We start from the raw sequence: 22,126 nt of genomic DNA, 5'->3' as shown, positions 1-22,126 counted from the left end.
TATTTGTGCTCTTAGAAAATAAAAAAAGAATATTTCCGTAGCCCTATTTTTTATGGATGATGTGGAGGAGGTTCAAAATGTGCCACGGAGGCATTTAAGAGATGCTTCGAATTTATTTGAAGTACCTAACAACCAGTAAGTATGATTGTATTTTTACATTTTTGAAATAATAAAAAATAATAATAATAATTTTTTCAAGGTTTGTGGCCAATTTTCGTGTGTCGAAGGAAGTTTTCGGGCTCTTTTGGATATGATGGAAGAGAAGTGGAGAATCCGCCCCGATTTAAAACTTCTTCTGCTGCTTCCAAAAATTGGCACTCCTCTGGTGAACACAGGATTCTCCTCCATATACTAGTGCCCGCAGCTGTGTAGTTGATGATTTTTTCGTGCTGGAATTGAGAAAATAAAAAAAATATATATTTGTTGTTCACATATTAAATTGCATTTATTATTTTTACTTACATTTTTGTTTCCATTTTCAATCAAGCAATGTTAATGTTAAAACAATTTTCCTTAATTGTTATTATTCGATAGCAAACACACAAGTGACTGATTTTGACATTTGTGTTCGCATGCGTACGAAAGAAAAAAGATAGTGGAACGCAAAATTACACTGAAATGCTTACGTTTTCGTTCGCTTTGATTTTCGTGCAAATTTTCGTTCTGATGGATTTTAGTGGAACGGAAATCAGCTGTTTGTCGTGTAAAAGTTGTGCGAACGTGTTCTTTCGATATCGTGGAACTGGCTGAGAATGCTTTAATGAGTTAAGTTAAGTTATATTTTATTGAGTCTTTTTTTATCAATAAGATGACAATTAAAAACAATATAAAGGAATCCTTAAGACTATAATGTATTATCCTAATGTCGAGAATAGTTATACAGCATCATGCTTCATTTAATAAAAAGACAATAAAATGTAAACATCTTGTGTGTTAATGGACGCCCTTGCTCCCGGGACTTTTATATAAAAGAGAAAATCTTAAATCTAGGGTTTAAAACTTAAAACTAAAACTTAAATCTAATAAAAACATATGAAAAAGAACAAAAAAAACAACAATTCAATACAATAACAACAATAATAATAATAAGGTACGCAGTAGATACCTACGATGAGTCCCGGCGAGCGTCTTTTCATAAAAGCAGGTAATGCCTGCCTGAAATGCTTTAATGAGGAATAGAAATAATTCGATAAAAGGGAGACTGCAGCTCGAAAGGTGTGTTTGCCACTTTAATACCTGTTTTGAAGAAAATGAATATCCCCCCTCTCTACTTTCTCCCGAACCTACTGTCTTCTATTTATGCGCTCTACTTGTCCCAAGAAGAGTTAGAAGCTTTGAATTTGCGGGGACACAATTAAAAACAAGTAAGCAAAGGCTATATTCGTGCAGGGCCGACTATGTTATACCCTACCCCAGTATACATATTTAGTAGAGCTCCCGCAACAAAAGAATTTATTTGAAATAGATCATACCACCTATCGACATTTGGCTTTACAGCAGTTAAATTTGGTTTCAGAGGCAACAAATATATGAGAGACATTTACAATTCTGAATCGATCTTTACTAAATTTGACGGCGAATAATAAAATAACATTGCTGTAGAGTGCATGTTATCACTTCGAGAAGGATTATATTAAGAAATAAATATATCGGAGCCGAGTTTCACAAAATGGAAATGTACATCCCGAATCTCCATTCCATTTGGGCTGATATTGTCCATTATTTGCACTATAAATCTAAAATCGGATTAAGGATATATATGGGAGCTATATCCAAATCATAGCCGATCTTGATAAAAGAGGTATTTCTGGGCTATATCTGACATCTGTTACCAAACATCATTGTAGTGGAATACATATTACGAATGTGAGGGACTTAAACACCAAATCGGACGAAGCATATATATATATGGAAACTATAACTATATCTGAAACGATTTTCACTAAATTTGATGTACATGCTTCCAGACTGAATTCGGTCGGATGTGCTAAAATTCAGGTCATTTGTACTTATATTGGTCAATTGGGGCAGAATCAACCCGAAATCGGTTAAAGATATAGATGGGAGTTATATCCAAATCTGAGTCGATCTTAATAAAGGAGGTATTTCTGGGCTGTATCTGAATATCATTGTACGGAATATCATTGATATCGAATGCATATTACAAATGTGAGGTACTGAAACGCCAAATCGGATGAAACATATATATGGGAGCTATAGCTATATCTGAACCGATTTTCACCAAATGTGATGTATTTGCTTCTAGACTGAATTCGGTTGGATGTGCCAAAATTTAGGTGATTTGGTCTTATATTGGCCATTTGGTGCACAATTAACCCAAAATCGGTTGAGGATATATATGGGAGCTATATTCAAATCTGAACCGATCTTGAAAAAAGAGGTATTTCTGAGCTATATCTGACATCTGGTGCCAAATATCATTGTCGTCAAATGCATATTACGAAGGTGAGGGACTGAAACACCAAATCGAATGAAACATTTATATGGAAGCTATAGCTAAATCTGAACCGATTTTCACCAAATTTGATGTACTTGCTTCTATACAAAATTCGGTCGGATGTACCAGTATTCAGGACTTTTCAACTGATACTGACATAATTAACCTGAAATCGGTTAAAGATATAGATGGGTTATATCCAAATCTGAACCGATCTTGATAAAAGAGGTATTTCTGGGCTGATATCTGGTACCCAATATCATTGTTGTCGAATGCTTATTACGAATTTGAGGGACCTTAACACCTAATCGCACGAAGCATATATATGGGAGCTATAGCTTTATATGAACCAATTTTCACCAAATTTGATGTAGTTGCTTCTAGACTGGTCATTTGGTGCAGAATTAACCCGAAATCTGTTGAAGATATATATGGGAGCTATATCTAAATCAGATCCGATTATCAGTAATTCCAATTGGGTTCGTCCTTGGGTCAAACAAATATTGTTTGGAAAATTTCATCTCAATCGGATAATAAATGCGACCTGCATTTTGTTAACAAGAATACATGGACAGACGGACGGACATGCATAAATCGACTCAGAAAGTAATTATATGAAGATCCTCAAAATTAACTATGGGTCTCTTCTCTTCTCCTCCACGTTACAACAAATGCACAAAGACATAATACCATTTACCACTATGTGGTGTAGGGTATAAAAAGTTGCATGTAAGGGCCGATGCTTTCGCTGGGCACATTCCTCCCGCAGACACTTCTAGTGTCTGTCCTGATAATATCAAACAGTTTACATACAAATTATGCCTTAAGAAATTTGAAAATAAAACACTTTTCTATTTTAAAATTGCATATATTTTTTTATACAAATAAAAAATATTAATACATTTATTTTGTGTGTGTTTGTTTTACATTTTGAATTGAGTTCTTTATACTTTTGTTTATAAAATATTAAAAAAAAAACTGAAATTAAGAGAAAAAAGATATACAAAAATACATATATTGAATATATATTGAAGGGTAATAATATTGAAATAAAGTGTAGTATACAATTTACAAATTAACAAATTTTATGTTTATTGCCACTGTAACAGTTGTTTTTTTGTGTTCTACAAATGGGAAGCTGATTTTGTAGTAGTTGTACGTTTTTGTTTTTATTTTCTGATTTTGAAAACTGACACCAGTTATACACACTTAATTGATATAAACGAAAATTTAATTTCCACTTGACTATATAAAGTACTTTTTAAGCTTACATTTTTTTTTTTTTTTTTGATCTTAGGCACTCTTTTTTGTTTTCCTATTAATAGTTTTGTTTTGTTTTCGTTTGTATGTATGAAGAATTTGATTCCAAAAAAGAAAAGACAATTGAAATAATTGTTTCAAAAGCACAGCAATAAAGGACGGTATTAAATATATTTTTTTTAAATAAATAAATAAAATTAATATCAAGAGAAAAATATAAAATCTGATTACAGAATTTGGGACTTAGCCATTGGATATTGTAAATTATTGGCAGTAGGATATTAAAAAAAATGTAGCATTAAATGTAACTTTAAAATTGTTTAAAATGTTTACATCTGCAATCAAATCTGCTTTGTTTGTTTTTTAATTATTTCATTTTGAGACTCTTTAAAAAATATCATGTGGTTAGGTTGCAACAAAAAAAAAATGAAACAAATTGACGATTCCTTAAAAAGTCTTTTGGTTGTTTGCGAAGAAAATTGTGCGTCGTTTTGCTTTGATATACTTCAAGCACTTGCATCATACAATTTCCATGAAGAGATTTCTAAAATTCAGTTTTAGTAGTACCAGAATGGCAGAATTTACATGTTTGGAGGCGCAGTGGGGGTGTTAAATTGGAAGGTGGGATAGCGTGGAGCGAAATCACCACCACCAATTACTCGAGTGTGTTCCGAGTCATCGCGATTTGTAATTGTGGGAGCCTTAAATTGAGTCTCCACAAATTGGGGAGGAGCTGTGAAAGAAAATAATTTATTTATAAAATATTTTTTTATTTATTACTTGATTTCCAAACTTACGTATATTTGGATAAATTTGACCACCAACACTATCGGCCACACTCCAACCCAAAGCACCACCCTGGCCATTGGGTGGACTGGCAGGACTGACAGGCTGTGTTGGAGCCATCGATGGATCGTCATTCTGTTGCTGTTGTTGTTGAGGTGAAATTTGGGCCGGTACATCGGTATACGGAGCTGGTGGTTTAAACGAGGCCAAAGGTATGGTACCCAAAGTAATGGGTATGTTACCCGTCAAATTACGATGTGGCCCGCCCACATTACACTCAATATGCAAATCATAATCCAATGCAATAATACCACAATTCACCAGATTTGTTGGTGGCAATGGTGGTATTTCCAATTGTTGACTAAATGTTCGCGATTCACCACCCTCCACGGGGCCAATGCCCAGTTCAGCAATGGTGATTTTTGACTCCTTCTTTTCGGCACGTGGCTGTGTCGTATGGAACGTTACCCGTTTACGTAAGACAAATTTGACGGTATTTATTTTAACATTACTAGCATTATCACATTCACAGGTTATCGGTATTATTTGACCCGAAACATAACCCGTTACAGGAACTGATGTTATAACCGACAGCGGGCCAGATTTGCAACAGAAACAACAGAAAGATTTCTCCAATTCCAATTTGAAAGGTTCCTTTACGCGAGGATTTAAATTCAAATCGACGGGGGCAATAACTGTAAATGCCATTTTCATATCTTGATCGAATTTCCATGGCCTGTCGAGGGTAACTTTTATCGTATAGCGTACATGACCAAATTCACCCTCAAATGAGGAGGGCAATGTTGGTGGCAGAGCACAGGTGAATGGATAGGTGTGCGTACCGGCTGGCAATTCAATTTCGGCACCTGAAAGGAAAACATAATTGAAAATTAGGGAAAGATTTTCTTTGATATGCATTTGGGGGGTACTTACTGTTCTTGCCACCAACTAAATAATATTTGATTTGGAAATATTCTTCATGACCCTTAAAGGTGGTTGTCTCATCTTCATCACGTCCCTCGCTGTTGGTGACTTTGCGTGTTTCGGACCATTCTGTATTGGCTTCACCAAGGAATTTTATAATGATACCTAGAAGAACAAGGGGAAAAAAGAATTTAAGTTATTTTTGGAAAAAATGAAAAAAAAAACGAAAATAGTGCGTTTTTAAACGCAGATTTATAAAAATATTAAAATATAATTATTTCCCCATTCGCACATTAGAGGCCACCAAACTATTTTTTTTTTTGGAATATTTTTCTGACATATCTTCTGATAGTCGCTTAGAAGCCATACACATCAATGTTAGATCTCATAAACGAGAATTTTAAACAGTCAATTCAAGGCTTTAATGTGGATTTTAATTATAATTTTGGGGGTATCTTTGGGGCCATAAACGAGGATTTTTAATAATTTTTTTGACGGCCTAAGTATAGGCCATAAACTTGGTTTTTAAGGACACTTTTCGATGGTATTATAGAGGCTATAAAAGTAGATTTTTTAGCACATTTTTTGAGGGCATCTCTAAAGACATAGACGTGGTTTGGAAAGTATCTATGAGCCCATAAACGTGGATTTTTATGCACATTTTTGGATAGCATTCTCGAGGTCTTAAACGTGAATTTTTTAGCATATTTTTGAAGGTATCTTTGAGGCCATAAAAGTGGATTTTTAAGCATATTTTTCGATGGTATCTCTGAGGCCTTAAACGTAAATTTTTAAGCATATTTTTAGAGGATATCTCTGAGGCCAAAAACCTGGATTTTAAGCATATTTTTGGAAGGTATCTTCAAGGCTCTAGAGGCTGATATTTAAGCAATTTTTTTAGAGTCCATAAACGTGGATTTTGAAGCTTTTTTTGGAGGATATCTCTGAGGCCATAAACGTAGATTTGTAAGCATTTTTCGAAGGGTGTTTTAAAGGAGTTCTAGTATATTATTAAGGATGTATTAGAAATTAGAAAAGAAGATTTTAGCCATTTTTTCCGAGGGTGCTTTGAATGCCATAAGCGTGGATATATGAGCATACATTCTGAGAGCTTCATGAAGTACACAAAGATGGATTCCTAAGTATACTTTCATAGGTTTCTTAGATTCCATTAAATTGGGTTTTATATATGCTTTTCCCCGAGTCCCTTGGAGGCTTTTCCCACATTTTTTCTAAGGATCACTTAAAGACTATAAAAGTAGAATTTATGAGCATACATTCTGAGAGCTCCATGTGGTACACAAGGATGGACTCCTAATTATACGTTTATAGGTTTCCTAGATGCCATAAAATTGGGGTTTAGACATACTTTCCCCCGAGTTCCGTAGAGGCTTTTAACACATTTTTTCTGAGGATCACTTAAAGGCAATAAAGGCAGATTTCTAACATATTTTCTGAGGGTGAGAGAATATAAACATATTTTGTAAGGGCCTCTTAGAGGCAATAAACACAAAGTTTTCAACATATTTTTAGTGGCTATAAATGGGGATTTTACAACATATTTTCTGAGGATCAGTTAAAGGCTAAAAAAAAAGATTTTGACATATTTTCTGAGGGTCTTTCATAGGTAACAAACGTGAATTTTCAACGTATATTCTAAGTGTCACTTGGAGACTATAAACGTGGATTTTTAACATATTTTCCAATGGTCTACTAGAGGCTACAAAGATGGATCTTTGACATATTTTTGATGGCCTCTTGGAGATAACAAACGAAGATTTTTAAATACATTTTCTGAGGGTCTTAAGATGCTACGGACGTGAATATTTTCAACATATTTTCTGAGGATTACTTATAGGAAACAAACGTAGATTTTCAAACCTATTTTCTGAATGGTACTCAGAATAAGCAAATGTGACATTCCAATCAACTTTTCTCACGTTTACTTGGAGTCTGCAAGCGTGGATTTTTAAATATATTTTATGAGGGTCCTAAGAAGCTGCGAACGTGGAGTTTTAAACATATTTTCTGAGGTTACTTTAAAATATACGGACGTGAACTTTTTCAACATATTCCCCGAGGGTTACTTTGACGAAACAAACGATTTTCAAAACCTATAATTTGAGTGTTACTCAAAAAAAAAAAAAAGAACTTGGACTTTTAATCAACTTTTCTCAGGGATACTTGGAGTCTGCAAACGTGGATTTTTAAATATATTTATGAGGGTCCTTAGAAGCTACGAACATGGATTTTTAGACATATTTTATGAGGGTTCTTAGAAACTGCCTGCTGAGGGTTCTTAGAACTGAGGGTTCTTAGAACTTACTATTTTCAAACATAATTTCTGATGGTATTAAGAATCTACGAACGGGAATTTTTACACATATTTTCCGAGGGTTACTTGGAGGAAACAAAAGTGGACTTTCAATATATTTTTGGAGGCGAAAAAGGAACAATTGCAGCGTATTTCTAGGAGGTATTTAAACAATAGCTTAACTGAGTCCCTTAAACAACGTCGCTTTTTAAAGAATATTTTCTAAAGTTCCATTAGAGGACAAACAAATTGTTTCTGCTGTTAGGTGTAAATAAATTTACCAAATGAATCCCCCAGTTCTTCAATATAATTGTGGTTGATAGAGTTGCATTACTATTGCAAGTTATGAATAAAAATGATTCATAATTAGTTAAATTGTTAGGAAAATTAAACAAAATGTTCTTTTTTTTTTTTTTTTTTTTTTTTTGTATTCCTACACAATGAATGATCTTTGAGCTTAATTTAAATAGAAGCGAATTTGATATGATATCATCATGCAAGCGAGAGCATTGCATTTGTATATTAGCAGATTAGGTTTAATTTTTTTTAAAATGAACAATAAATCTAATTGAAAGAACAAATGAAGAATTAGACAAAACTGGGTTAAAAAATCCATTGAAATTATTTATTTTTTTTTTTAAAATACAAATTCTTCTAAGGCTCATATGTGAAGGTAAACGTTTCCAGCAAGCATTCCATCTACATATGTATCTGCATATTGCATATTTCACCTATCCCATCTCAAAGATTTCTGTTGCATGAATGAGTTCAGTAACCCTTGAATGATGCCATTATTAGCAGAGGCAAGCAACAGAAGAATGAACGACCCACGAACCATATAAACATCTTGAAGTTTCTTTGCATTATGAGAAATATTTGGCGGTGCATTGTAAACAAACAAACAACCATCCATCCACCCACCGAACGACCCAAACACACACAACAACTTGCAACGAACTATGTAGTGCCGCAATGTGAATGAGATATTCTTTAAAAGAAAGGGAACCTGAATATCGTGTAATACCAAGAAGACGATGGCAACAACAATGTCAATGAAGACAGACAAGTAGCTAACACACAAAACGTAAAAAATGCGGGCTAAAAATAAAATAGAACCGGCTTTGGGGAGCACATAAAGAAGTAAGAAAAAAATTTATAGAATATTGTGGGGGAAGGGGTCAAACAAACACACACACTTGCCACAAGTGGAAAGAGCAAAATGTTATGCCCGCATATTTCATGATATTTGGAAGCCTTGAGGGGGCAGAATTTGGAAAAAAGGTGTTAAAATTTGTTGTTGGATGTAAGAAAACAAAAAAAAACAAATTATATTAGCTTCAAATGAATAAAATTCAATTAAATCCAAAAAAGAATGAATAATATAGGGAGAAATCGAATACCTAAGCTTTAACAAATAAAGCTGAAATCAAAACAGGGCACAAGTATTGCCAAAAAAAAAAACAACAAACGACAATAAATAATGATACAATCAAGCAGCCACTGCTATGGGTAAAAAATATACAATGAATTCCAATAATAATGACGTCGTCTTCATCGTTAAACGTTCCAACAACACACAACCCAATTCAACGCAAAAAAGTAAATGGAGGGGATGCGACGTGTGGTGGGCACCGACGACAACGGCAGCAACAGCAACAACAACACCAGCAGCAGCTGTAGTAGTTGTAGGGAAGGCCACTTGCTTGGGTGATAGGATGGATGTTGATGATGATGATGTGATGTGGATACATTATAAAGATATGACTAATATTTTCTTTTTAGATTTATTTATTTACTACTAGCGCAGGATATATTTTCTATTTATTTTCCCACTGACATACGCACACAGTTATACACACAGATAAATATAAAATAATTTTAATAGAAAATTATGCGATTATTTTAAAATTAAATCTCTAAAAATTCAATTCATACCTCGTATCTTCTTTGCCGAATCGAATGTTAAATTTACTTGTCCATTTACAGTTTGTCCAGCATAATAGGTGTTCCAGGGATTATCCAAAACAATTTCACAACCTTTTAGACCCATTTCGGATGTTCTATTATTGTTTTTCTTTTTTTAAATGCTTATTGTTTGTTATAACTTAAAATACAACAATTCCACCCGTCGTCGCCAATTTGAAACACGCCCGTCAAATTGATTTCAATTGGAGTCTGACAAAAATCGCAGGCATTAGGGAATAGTAGATCGACTTTTGACCAATTGACTTGCAATAGCAAATATAAGCAAATTTCACGAAAGTTAAACTGTTTACTTGAGGAAATGTTGAAATTGTTTATTTTTCTTTTATTTTTGTTATAAATCCAGTTTGTTTAAACACATTTGCCCTGAGAAAACGTTATTGGTTGTCGTTTAAACAGAATGTTAGGCGAAAACGGCAATTTGATCAACTGTTTATCATTACATAAACTTCCTTAAATGTGTACGTAAAATGAAGGAAAAAACAATGGTGTAATAAAAAAGAAGGGCAAAACAAATAACCATGGTAGAAGAATATAGGTAGACGCGTCGACACAGCTGCTAGGACAATGAACTGTCAAACCAATTTTTGAATTGAAAATGTTGAATGAAAAATTATTTAAATTTTGTAAAAATTGTTGAAAAACGCGAATTATAATAGCCTCCGACTGATGTAGTATAAGAAAACATATAAAAATCTACTTATATTTGAAAAAACATTTATTTTTTTGACATATCAATGCTCCCAAGTGTTGATGCATCTACCTGTATTCTTCTGCCATGCAATTAACGCAAACAATTTTTTTCTATTATTCTATTATATTATTTCACATGTTTCCTTATTTGTTAAATGACTAAAAAATATAAATATCTTCAAAGCATGCCCCACAATCTACGTTTTTTTCAATCATTGATTTTGAAAATATTTTGTTTTTATTTTTCAAAACAATAAATACATATACAAAATTGGCAGAAGTCGGGCACAGAAAGCGGGCACAGCCTCAGATCAGTATTACGAAGAGGTTCTACCTTCTAATTGTACCATGGACAAAACAACAATTCGCATAAATAATAGACGTCTTCTTAAATTTGCGAAATGCTTTTAATACTTTGTTCCAGAACCGGCAAGAATCTACTAGTTTTAATTTTTGTTCGATATCATAAAAGGAAAAACGTTTCTCGTGGTAAAAAATTTTACATTCTGGCTTTTCTGGAACAGAAGGGTAAGGTAGAGCTTCCAGGTGATTACAATTTTTTTCTAAGTGTGCCCGATTTCTGCCAATTTTGTGTATGTATTTCTTGTTTTGAAAAATATAAATAACAAAATATTTTCAAAATCAATGATTGGAAGAAACTTAAATTGCGGGGCGCGCATTAATAATATTAACCAGATTTGACATGGAATTCAAAGATTGAACTCTTAGGATCATATTTTTAAGAGAACATCCAGGCATTTCATCTATCTTTCGCGCTATATGACTCATTTTAAAAATAAACAAAAAATATTAAATAAATGAAAACTTGTTGCCTATAATGTTGAAAAATTCAGAAGCGGGAATAGCTGCAGGGCTGCATTTCTGTAGTTTTACGAAGCTGTTTTCCTTCCTTATTGTACCATGGTTATAAATTTGACGTCTTTTTGTCAACATGTAGTAAACATAATGAGTTGAGACCCTGATATCAATAAAAATAATTGGATACTATATTGGATACTATATTGGATACTATTATTTTAAATTACATTATCTGCTGGTTGTCACATAAGAAAAATGCAAAACGGCTTTAGTTTTTTTTTTAGCAGAAAACATGAACTTGATCATAAAAAAACATGTTTATATATTTGGTCCTTTCCAAAATCTTTAAACACATCTAGCACGAAATTTATTTCCATCTTTCCGATATTTTCTACACTTTTGTTTTCAACCTGATTAACGTAAGAAAATTTACTTCCAAGGATGGATAGTTTAGGCCGATATAAAATGTTACATTTAATCCACTATGATAAATTTGACGCATATATATTATGGAATTGACAATTTAATTGCTTTACTGAACTTATAAAATCCATTAAAAATACTATTAAAAGTTGTGTTCCAGAACCTGCAAATTAGTACCAATTAGCACTAATTCTGCTACAACGCGTTCCCGTACTCAAAAAACTAGCAAAACTTGCAGCTCTCTCGAGAAAAAAATGGCGCTGAGTGGTGCACATTTCTGCTCGTTTTAGCTACATGAATTTGGCCGAGCAGAAATGTGCATATTGTAAATTTGACATTTAATTGGCAGGGCTAACAAGGTTGAAAAATGTATTGATACATTTCAATAAAGAAAATGATCAACTTGAAAACTAAAGGAAAAACTAATATTTGTCGTGCAAAAAACAAAAAGAGAAAATATGGAGCAACTGATGTATTCACTTTTGGATGATTCCAGCAGTGAAGAGGACTGGCTGAATGAGGAATCAGATTATTAATTATTATTATAAATTATTAATTTTAACTTATCGTCTTCAATACTCATTTTTTAAATGTTGGCGCTCTTTTCAGTAAGGTTTCACCAGTCCGATTTAGGCTGTTTACTTTTGGAATTTTGAATTTTGACATTTTATCGCATTTCTGCTAATTTTCCGTTCCCTTATTTTTTGAGCAAACCTAAATGAGAATGACAATTCGAACTGTTCTCTCTTCTGCTAGTTTTACTACTAAAAAAGTACTGGAACACAACTAAAATTAGTTTTGAAGTTACAAAGGAAAGGGTCAGTATGTAAGTACCCTTGCACCTGTTGTAGTTTTGTCAATAACACTCAACGAAACTCATGATTCAGTCTCTTCATTCCCATTATCTCTGAGAATGTGCTTAATTTATATATGTCACACATCAACATTTAAGGGTTACTATTAACACAAGAAATTTTCCTACTGGCAACAATCTGCCAAACGTTTGACAACGAAAGCCACCCCATTCCGTGTGCATAATAATCTGTGAGCCAATGTAACAGGCTGAAAGCAAGTCTTGTGATTATCGAACCTCCCTTATACATATTGTTTTTATCAGCTGTTAACTTATGTGCAAGTAGCATAGTCTATCTCATCGTGTATTAGAAAAAGAAAACAATAATTCTGAGTGTATATTGCTTCTTTAAATTTTGTCTCACATCAACATTTAAGGGTTACTATTAACACAAGAAATTTTCCTACTGGCAACACTCTGCCTAACGTTTGACAACGAAAGCCACCCCATTCCGTATGCATAATAATCTGTGAGCCAATGTAACATGCCGGCAGCAAGCATTGTTATTATCGACCCACCCGTATACCTATTGTTTGTATCAGCTGTTAATTTAAGTGCAAGTAGCATAGTCTATATCTTTGTGAATTAGAAAGAGACAACAATAGATAAGTGTATATTGTGCCATTTGCTATCATTTTACTTTGCAAATCAAAAGAAGAAGAGTCTCATGCATTATAAGAAGAAGCATTTCTATAGACGGAGAGGATAGAATTTCCCAAGCAGTTTTTGCAAAAACCGGAAAAACTACATTTAACTATAAATATTTTGTACGGAATAGAAGTTTACCGCTTTACAATACAGCCGCAAACAGAATGTCATTGTTTCGTAAACCGAAAAAGATACAAAGAAGAGTTTTCTCAAGTGCCCTAGATGATGATGAAGATGATTTGGGTACGGCAACCGGAACCGGAGCAGCAAGGGAAAACAATGATGGTGGTTATGGTAGTAAAAAGAAAAACGATGCATCCGATGATATGGATCATGATGGTGATGAGCTTATAGCTCCACCGCCGCCACATATCTCCAGTAAATCGAAGAAGCATAAAGATGGAAAATCGAAATCTTCCAAAAGTAGCAGTGGCAGCGGTGGTGGTGGCAGTGCAGCTGGAACAGATGCCAGCAAAACGAAAGCACTTTTAAGTTTTGCAGACGAAGGTAATTAGAAATGCATCGCGTGCCTAAATAATTAAGTGGGTTATTGGGTCGTGGGGATGGGGAGGGTTGTTTGTACAACAACAGAAAGAAAGATGAGTTATAATTTGCCATGCAAATGATAATTATGATGATGGAAATTTTGGAGATTTTCCAAAAAATGGAGAAGGAACAAGTATAACATCGTATATGAATAGGAATATAATTTTTAATTGCATACCTGAACTTGAAAGTTTTGTAATGCATGGAGGTTTTAGTTTCGATTTATATTCCTATCATTTAAATGTTTATACCTACTTCTATGTAATATACATTGCAGTAACTCGGAATATCTAAAATGTTTTCTAGATAGAAGCAAACTTACTCTTCCTGAATATTCAAGGTGTGGGTATATAAACAGCTTGAAGTCTTGGCATGGTATATTTTGTGAAATATCATAAAGGGATGCCAGAACCGCAATCCAATCCCGCCGTCGTTTCCCTTATAATTTGACATTAATATGCCTAGCCATAATGCCAAGCTGCATATGTACCCTCATCTTTAGAGTTGTTTTGTGTGTTGGAGAAACTGTTCCAAAAAAAAAAAATATTAACAAAATTATATTCTTCTAATCTATGTGTTTTGTTTCTTTTTTCCAGAGGACGATGGCGAAGTGTTCCAAGTACGCAAATCTTCCCACAGCAAAAAAGTTATGCGCATGATGGACAAAGAACGACGTCGCAAAAAGAAAGAGGAACGCAGTGCTGAGAATTATTCCAGCAGCAGTAGCGGATTTGGTGGTGGTGGTCATCAGACAAGCGACAGTGCTAATTCGAATCGTGAAAACGGTTCATCACGTCTTAATAATGATTCTCATAATTTAGGTTCATCTACATCAGCGTCGACAACGTCAACAAGTTCTTCGGAACAAAATAAGAAAAGTAATAAAAGTGATAGTATCCAAACAGAAATACGCACAGACGACTTTGTGGTAAGGTTATTATTATCATTTTTTATGCTCACCTTACCAATCAAAAAAACAAAACCAAAAAACTCGATTAATGCAAACAAAGAGAATATTTTAAGAATCTATTTTAAAATATTCATTCAAAAACAAAATTTTGGTATTTGAAAAGTAACATGCTTTTCAAAATGATAAATGTTTTGAAAAGAATGGTCACAATGCAGAAACTAAATTGGCGTAGCAATCAATTAACTAAAGGTCACCTTATTTAATTAATACCAAGAATAAATATCCTCTATAGAAGGATGATTCTACTGTACATTGAAGATTTTTCAAGAAGCTTGCCAATAATAGGTGTCTTGAAAGGTCTTCCTTTGAAAGATACGAGACCCTTTCGAAGGCCTTCAATAGTCCGGAGACATATCAAAATGTCTGATGATGAAGATCCTTCCTGAGGTATCCTATTGATGGGAGGCTTCGCTCAAGTCTTTTATGAATAGAATAACCTTTTTAAAGTGTCTTGTATATTTGAATACAGGGTGAGATAAAAAAAACTGCAAAAAAAAATCAGACGCCATATTTTAATTTTTTTTTTAGTTTTATTGAATGAAAGCAAAAAATATCGGAAATAGCATCAAATTTTAGGATAAATTTAGATTTGTTCGAATTGGTCACCTTTGGCACGAATTATGGCTTTCAAACGGCCAATGAAACCGTCACATCCTGCCCGAATGTTGCTCTGCGGTATTTTGGTCCATTCCCGGCGAAACGCTTGGTGATCGACACTTTGGTATTTTTTGCTGCCAACCTTGCTTTCCAAAATACTTCAGACACAATAGTCCAACGGATTGGTATCCGGAGATTTTGGCGGCCATTGTGCGCTGGAAATGAAGCGAGGAACCCCGTTTTGTAACCATTCTTGGGTGGTACTGGGTCCTGTTGGAATGTCCAAGGTCTTCAGCCAAAATTTTTTTCGTGCCCAAGGCTTTAATACACCCTCCAGAATATTTTCGCGATAATATTCGGCATTTATGCTGATGCCACGATCGATTAATACGAGCGGAGAGTGACCATTGGCTGTTATAGCGGCCCACATCATCACCATGGCCGGCGCTTGAGTTCTGGTGGCCAACCGAAGATGCACATTTTCAACTGACCTCTTTGGCAAGTAAACACGATCATTTTGTTTGATTACAAACTGCTGTACAATGAATGTTTTCTCATCGAAGAAAACCAAGTTCGGCAGTTTACCACTTTCGGACAAGCGAAGTTACGCTTTAGCGATGCTGGAGTTTTCTGGAGTGCTCTTGAATTTCATCACGAATAACTTTTTCTAGGAAATTCTCACCAAAATGCTTTTGTACGCTTGTAAACTATATAATGAGCTGTCACTGGAATAATTTCAACAGCTGTCGGACGAGTGACGAGTCTGAAGTTGGTTGCAGTTTTCTCATCTCACCCTGTATATTTGAAAATATTTTTCTTTTAAATAAAAGCAACCTTTAAAATGGTCTTCCATTAAGGGTACACAAGGTTCGGCTTGGTCGAACATTTTAATATTAGTAGGAATATTACCCTCTTTACCTCCTTTAGAAAAACCAATCACTTCCTGACATCGCTAATCTATATTTTTCACCGCAATTGATTCACAGCTGGTGGTTAAAAAAACCGAACCAAATATTATCCTCAATGGACGGGCGGCATTGTGTGCTGGGCGTGATGATATGTCAGATGAAGATTCCGATCATAGCGATAGCGAAAGAAATGGCGATGGTAGTAGACATCGTTTTGCCAAACCGGATCATTTGAAACAAATGCTTGAAAGTGGATCTATACCCGATGCTGCAATGATACATGCCGCACGCAAGCGTAGACAAAAGGCCCGTGAACAAGGTAGGTGATGCTTGAAATATTCCCAGGAAACCATTTTTATTATAATTTCAATTCTTTAGGTGATTTCATTGCCGTTGAGGAACCAAAAGTGGACACCAAAAAGGGCAGCCGTTTGGCCCGGGAAGATATGGAAGGTGACAACTCGGATGATGAGGAACGTATGGATATGAATGCCATAACTGGCATAAAGGAACGTGAAGAAAGGCGTGAAAAATTCTATGCCGTTGAGAAAGATTGTATGTAATTAGAAATCAAACAAGGTTACGGTTTGTAAGGCCTTTAAGACCACAAGTTGCTAAATTTCTAAACAAATCTCATGATGATGTGAATGAGAAACAAACACGCAAAACTTCTTAAACGCCACTATAACTTCAGTTTTCCACCTTTCCCTAGGTTCGGATGAGGACTCGGATTGTGAGACACATGAATGGGAAAATCAACAAATACGCAAAGGTGTCACCGGTGCCCAATTGGTAAATGCTCAAAATGAATCGGTGTTGTCGAGATTTATGATTAAATCAAGTGCCGACAAGGCCATTGAAGCTCCGCCAGAAGTCAAATCGACATCATCATTGCTGGAGCAGGCCTATGCCAAGTGTACATTGGAGAGGCCGCAGCAATTGTTGAGTGTTACCAAACCGAAAAAGGAGAAAACCAAAACAGCAGCCTTACGTTCGCCCCAAGAGATTCGTGAAGCCATCAATGAAAGGCTTAACAAGCTAAAGGAACTAAATGCCAGGCATATGAGTGACATTGAACGTGTGCAACAGGAAATGAAAGCCATGCAATTGGAGGAAATGGATGCAAAACAGAAGGCCCCGGCAGCAGCAGCTAAATATCGTTTCTATCAGGAGATCAAATGTTATGTTACCGATTTGGTGGATTGTCTAAATGAAAAGGTAGGGATTTTTCTTTCATAGTCTTTGAGTAAATAATTTTCACAATTGTTCCTCTTTTATTTTAGATCTCTGCCATTAATGACCTGGAAAAAAGATGTATTGTGTTTTTTGGTAAACATCAGCATTTTCTAATCGAACGTCGCCGACAGGATGTCAGAGATCAGGCAAGAGAAATGGCCGAAGCAGCAAGTAAGTATTGAAAAATGACACCATATTTGTCAATCAGGAGAAGGACTCCCCAAGCAGAAAATAGATTTTTTGAGTAGTTCTACATTTAGAAGACCTTTTGAGGAAATCTATTCATAGGATTCGATTATATTTATAGAAGGTTTTAAAGAAACTGGACTTCACAACGTTTTGAATAAATAGCTGATTTATAGAAAGACGTCAAAAGCTAATCACTTTTTGGTTAGATAAAAGACCTAATCAATACCTCTTGATTAGATAGAATACTTCAAAGTGTCTTCTATGAATAGACCATAAAAAGTTTTTTTTTGTAGAATGAATTCCGCAAAAGATCTTTTTATAGAAAACCGCAAGGGGAGTTATCTTTTAAGAAGAACACAAAATAAGATTTATGTAATTAAAAAGCCTCAAAAGGACTTATGTTTTGCGAAGGCCACAAAAAAGAATTCTGTAATTAAAAAGCCTCAAAAGGCCTACTATAAATACAGGGTGAGATAAAAAAAAACTGCAACAAAGTCAAACGTCATGATTTTTACATTTTTTTAAATTTTATTGAACGAAAATCGGAAATAGCGTCAAATTTTAGAATAAGTTTAGATTTGATTTGATGATTTTTACATTTTTTTAAATTTTATTGAATGAAAGCGAAAAATGTCGAAAATAGCATCAAATTTTAGAATAAGTTTAGATTTTTTCGAATTGGTCAGCTTTAGCACGAATTATGGCCTTAAAACGGCCAATGAAACCGTCACACGCTGCCCTAATGTTGCTCTGCAGTATTTTAGCCCATTCCCGGCGAAGCGCTTGCTTGAGGTGATCGTCATTTTGGTATGTTTTAGTGCCAACCTTGCTTTCCAAAATACTCCAGACACAATAGTCCAACGGGATGGTGGACATTGTGCGCTGAAAATAGAGCGAGGAACCTCATTTTGTGACCATTTTTGGTCATGATTTTCATTTTTTTGGAAAAATTTTGAAACAAAAAAGTAAATAAATAAAATTTGAAAAACTCTATTGGTATGGTGTTTTTTTTTGTTTTCACAACCAAATCGTCATTAAAAAACAGGCCCAAAAAATTTTAATTTTTAGTTTTTTTTTTTTCAATTTTTTGCATTGTTTTCTAAATTTTCCGAAAATGTATCCCAGAAATTTTGAGTATTTTAAAAGATTTTTTTTGTACTCAATTTTCAAATAAATGTAATTTTTTTTTTTAATTTTTTTATTTTTTTTTTTTTTTTCAATTTTTTTCTAAACTTTCCAAAAGTGTATTTCAAATGTTTTAAATGATCTTTACTATGTCATCAATTTTCAAATAAATTTAATTTAAATTTTTAATTATTTTTTTTTATTTTTTTTCAATTTTTTTTCTAAATTTACCAAAAATTTATGCCAAAAATTGTGAGTTTTTTAAAAGATTTTTCCTTTGTTCTCAATCCTCAAATAAATGTAATTTAATTTTTTAATTTTTATTTTTTTTTTCAATTTTTTTTTAAATTTTTTTTTCTAATTTTTCCAAAAATGTATGCCAGAAATTTTGAGTGCTTTAAAAGATTTGTTCTTTGTTCTCAATTCTCAAATAAATTTAATTCAAATTTTCTGATTTTCTGCGGCCAAAATGTTAGCGTGCCCAAGGCTTTAATACACCCTCCAGAATATTTTCGCGATAATATTCGGCATTTATGTTGATGCCACGGTCGATTAATATGGTCCACACTGTCGCCATGGCCGGCGCTTGAGTTCTGGTGGCCAACCGAAAGTGCACATTTGTCAGCTGACCTCTTTGGCAAGTAAAGACAATCATTTTGTTTGTTTACAAACTGCTGGACAACTGTGGAGAATGTTTTTTCATCGGAGAAAACCAAATTCGGCAATTCACCACTTCCGGCCAAGCGAAGCAACTCTTTAGTTCTTCTGAGTCCATTTTCTTTATTTTACGGTGAAATTTCTTGCACTTTTTGGAATTTCAAAGGCTTTAGCCCGAGCTCATTCTTCAATATTTGCCGAATAGAATATTGCGATATGTTCAGCTCACGAGCCCTTTTTCGGCCACTTCTTTACTTTTCGAACCATTTCTGCTGATGTTGCTGTTTTCTTCCGTCCACTTCATTAATGTCGGGCTACGCTACCAGAATCATGGTAACGAGCGATGGTACGAGACACAAAAGATTTATTCAAATTTAAATGCTGGAGTGCTCCAACGATAGCCACTTGTGGTTCTCCAGCCAAATACAAAGAAATCATACTATCCCCCCTGAATTCCATCACGAATAACTTTTTTTCTGGAAAATTCTCAGCAAAATGCTTTTGTAGGCTTGTAAATAACGTAATGAGCTGTCACTGGAATAATTTTAACATCTGTCGGACGAGTGACTTAGAAATGACAGTAGTCTGAAGTTGGTTGCAGTTTTTTCATCTTACCCTTTAGAAGACATTAGGAAGTTTTTTTTAAAGAAATCTTCACAAGGTCTCAAAAGAACTTTTAACGAAAGACAACATTAAAAGTCGTTTAGATGACTGATTAAAATTAATCTTAATTTTCCAGAACCCTCAACTGTACGCAAAGGCCCTGAACATGATGAACAGATTCGTCGAGCAGCTGAAAGAGAGGGACGTCGCACACGCCGTCGCTGTGAAAGGGAACGACAAAACACATTGTCTTCCCATTTGGATGGTATGTCTTCGGACGAGGAGACATCGGATCGTTATCAAGAGCAATTTCAAAATGAATTGGGTATGTTTCGATAAATTCTAGATTTACTCATTTTTTTTATCAAAATATTTTGTTTTGCAGAGGAGCTGATCAAAGAAGGCCTTGAGGTGATGGACGATGTAACGGATGATTTTTGCAAACCTTTTATAATTCTATCCAAATTCCATGCTTGGCGACAAACCGACATGAGTTCGTATAAAGATGCTTTTGTTAGTCTTTGTTTGCCCAAGGTATGTTTTCATTTTTATAAAGTTTATGAACTCAAAATAATTTCCAATTTTAAATAGATTTTGGGACCCCTTATCCGTTTGGAAATGCTAACATGGTCTCCCCTGTTGGCAGACTACAAAGATATTGAAAAACTAAATTGGTATCCTGCCTGTATATTATATGCCTGGAATGAAAACGAAAGTGAGGAGTCGTTAAGACAAGATCCAGATGTAAATTTGGTGCCAACACTCATAGAGAAAATTATTTTACCAAAAATAACAGGTAAACGGAAAATTCTAAAGAGGTTGTAAATAGAAATAAATTAATCATTTGATTTTATAATTAGATATTGTAACCCATTGCTGGGATCCTTTGTCGACCACACAAACCTTGCGTTTAATTGGTTTCATAAATCGTTTGGGTCGCGATTATCCCCTGAAAGAGTCAACAAAATCATTGCAGCAGCTGTTCAAGGCAATATTGGAGAAAATGAAAAATGCCCTGGAGAATGATGTTTTTATACCCATATTTCCAAAACAGTAGGAATTCGAAAACACTTTTCTGATGAGAAAAATTGTTAATAATTCTTTTTGTTTTTCTCCTACAGAGTTTCAGAGAATAAGACCTCATTTTTTCAACGACAATTTTGCAGTGGTTTGAAATTGTTTCGCAATTTCCTCTCCTGGCAGGGTATTATTGCGGATACCCCTCTAAGGGAAATGGCAATTGGTTGCCTATTAAATCGTTATTTACTTATGGCCATGAGGGTGGGTATTCCATTAAATTATTTAAGGATAATGATCCTAATTTTTGTTCCCCTTTTTTCTAGGTCTGTACACCAATTGATGCTATAAGTAAAGCTTATACAATTGTGAATACCTTACCCACTGCCTGGCTGCAACCGGATTCGGAATGCTTGAAAAATCTACAACTTTTTATATTGTACATTAAGCAGACAATGGAATCTTGTGATGCTAATAATCCTGTATTTATGTAAGTATTTTTTGAAAAACTCTCCGTTTGAAGGGTCTAATCGTTCTCTTTTCTTTTAGGCAAACTAGTGATAAGGCTAAACAAATCTTGCAAAGACTACATAGCAATTAAAACTATTTTACGGTGTTTTTTTTTCCATCAATGAATATAAAAATTAGTTTTTTTAACTTTAAATACAACATATTGTTGCATTTGCGGAATCAGTAAACCAGAATAACACTCTTCGTATAAATATAAATATTGTTTTAGCCGTTTTTTTTGTATATTCTAAAAGAATAGTTTTCCAAATTTTCAATACACTTAAGAGAAGATTTCTTTTCGAAAATGCTCAAATTTGAATGTTTGTTCTTGGGATGACAATGAAGGTAGTGTCAAGGCATAAACCCGATGGACTTAAAAGAAGGTATTGGTTTTGGTGGAAGATATCAACGGAATTGTTTCAAATTTAGTATTTGAAGTTCGTAATGGATACTACGCCATATGGCAGAAAATTGTCTGTGCTGGGGTACGTCTTCGTATAGCCCACATACAACGGCATCTCCCAATATTCGGTATTTTGATGATTTTAGCTAAATTATTCACCGGAATTGTTTCATATTTGGTATTTGAAGTTCGTAATGGATACTA

The 22,126-nt window shown here is 34.3% G+C and overlaps 2 protein-coding genes and 1 long non-coding RNA gene across 4 annotated transcripts; 1 reads left to right on the top strand and 2 right to left on the bottom strand.

Moving 5' to 3' along the window:
• Positions 1-93: 93 nt before the first annotated feature.
• On the bottom strand, positions 94-1,006 carry LOC131802769 (uncharacterized). The gene is made up of 2 exons (XR_009342379.1): positions 463-1,006; positions 94-389 (listed from the first exon to the last, which is right to left on the bottom strand). It is a non-coding gene; the product is annotated as an uncharacterized LOC131802769 (long non-coding RNA).
• A 2,647-nt stretch (positions 1,007-3,653) lies between these two features.
• LOC101887820 (arrestin domain-containing protein 17) lies at positions 3,654-9,932 on the bottom strand. The gene is made up of 4 exons (XM_005191437.4): positions 9,678-9,932; positions 5,438-5,593; positions 4,516-5,370; positions 3,654-4,451 (listed from the first exon to the last, which is right to left on the bottom strand). The coding sequence occupies exons 1-4, from the start codon at positions 9,790-9,792 to the stop codon at positions 4,300-4,302; spliced, it is 1,278 nt and encodes a 425-aa protein (XP_005191494.1). The 5' UTR covers positions 9,793-9,932; the 3' UTR covers positions 3,654-4,299.
• Positions 9,933-13,161: 3,229 nt separating this feature from the next.
• Positions 13,162-21,832, top strand: LOC101887539 (PAX3- and PAX7-binding protein 1). 2 transcript variants are annotated; one of them, XM_005191435.4, is made up of 13 exons: positions 13,167-13,668; positions 14,304-14,635; positions 16,261-16,501; positions 16,561-16,737; positions 16,895-17,400; positions 17,466-17,589; positions 20,129-20,317; positions 20,378-20,526; positions 20,584-20,788; positions 20,853-21,045; positions 21,114-21,273; positions 21,336-21,499; positions 21,559-21,832. In XM_005191435.4, exons 1-13 carry the CDS (start codon positions 13,326-13,328, stop codon positions 21,608-21,610), a joined length of 2,835 nt encoding a protein of 944 aa, XP_005191492.1. In that variant the 5' UTR covers positions 13,167-13,325; the 3' UTR covers positions 21,611-21,832. The 2 variants fall into 2 exon arrangements, 1 of the variants encoding a protein (XP_005191492.1); XR_002195449.1 differs by lacking the exons at positions 16,895-17,400; positions 17,466-17,589; positions 20,129-20,317; ... (4 more) ...; positions 21,336-21,499; positions 21,559-21,832 and having other exon boundaries at positions 13,162-13,668; positions 14,304-14,640; positions 16,561-16,701.
• Positions 21,833-22,126: the final 294 nt, after the last annotated feature.

Source organism: Musca domestica, unplaced genomic scaffold, assembly GCF_030504385.1.
Source record: "Musca domestica strain aabys unplaced genomic scaffold, Musca_domestica.polishedcontigs.V.1.1 24, whole genome shotgun sequence".
NCBI lineage: Eukaryota > Metazoa > Arthropoda > Insecta > Diptera > Muscidae > Musca > Musca domestica.
Note: the sequence above shows the minus strand (reverse complement) of the source record. Positions and strands in the feature narration are given on the sequence as shown.

Excerpts from the sequence above, each read along its gene's own strand:
- LOC101887820 (XM_005191437.4), bottom strand. The coding sequence starts at position 9,792 with ATGGGTCTAAAAGGTTGTGAAATTGTTTTGGATAATCCCTGGAACACC. Across the intron at positions 5,371-5,437 it reads TTTAGTTGGTGGCAAGAACA|GTGCCGAAATTGAATTGCCA; the intron begins GTAAGTACCCCC and ends TTTTCCTTTCAG. Across the intron at positions 4,452-4,515 it reads TCAAATTTATCCAAATATAC|CTCCTCCCCAATTTGTGGAG; the intron begins GTAAGTTTGGAA and ends TTTCTTTCACAG.
- LOC101887539 (XM_005191435.4), top strand. The coding sequence starts at position 13,326 with ATGTCATTGTTTCGTAAACCGAAAAAGATACAAAGAAGAGTTTTCTCA. Across the intron at positions 14,636-16,260 it reads TACGCACAGACGACTTTGTG|CTGGTGGTTAAAAAAACCGA; the intron begins GTAAGGTTATTA and ends ATTGATTCACAG. Across the intron at positions 20,527-20,583 it reads TTAGTCTTTGTTTGCCCAAG|ATTTTGGGACCCCTTATCCG; the intron begins GTATGTTTTCAT and ends AATTTTAAATAG.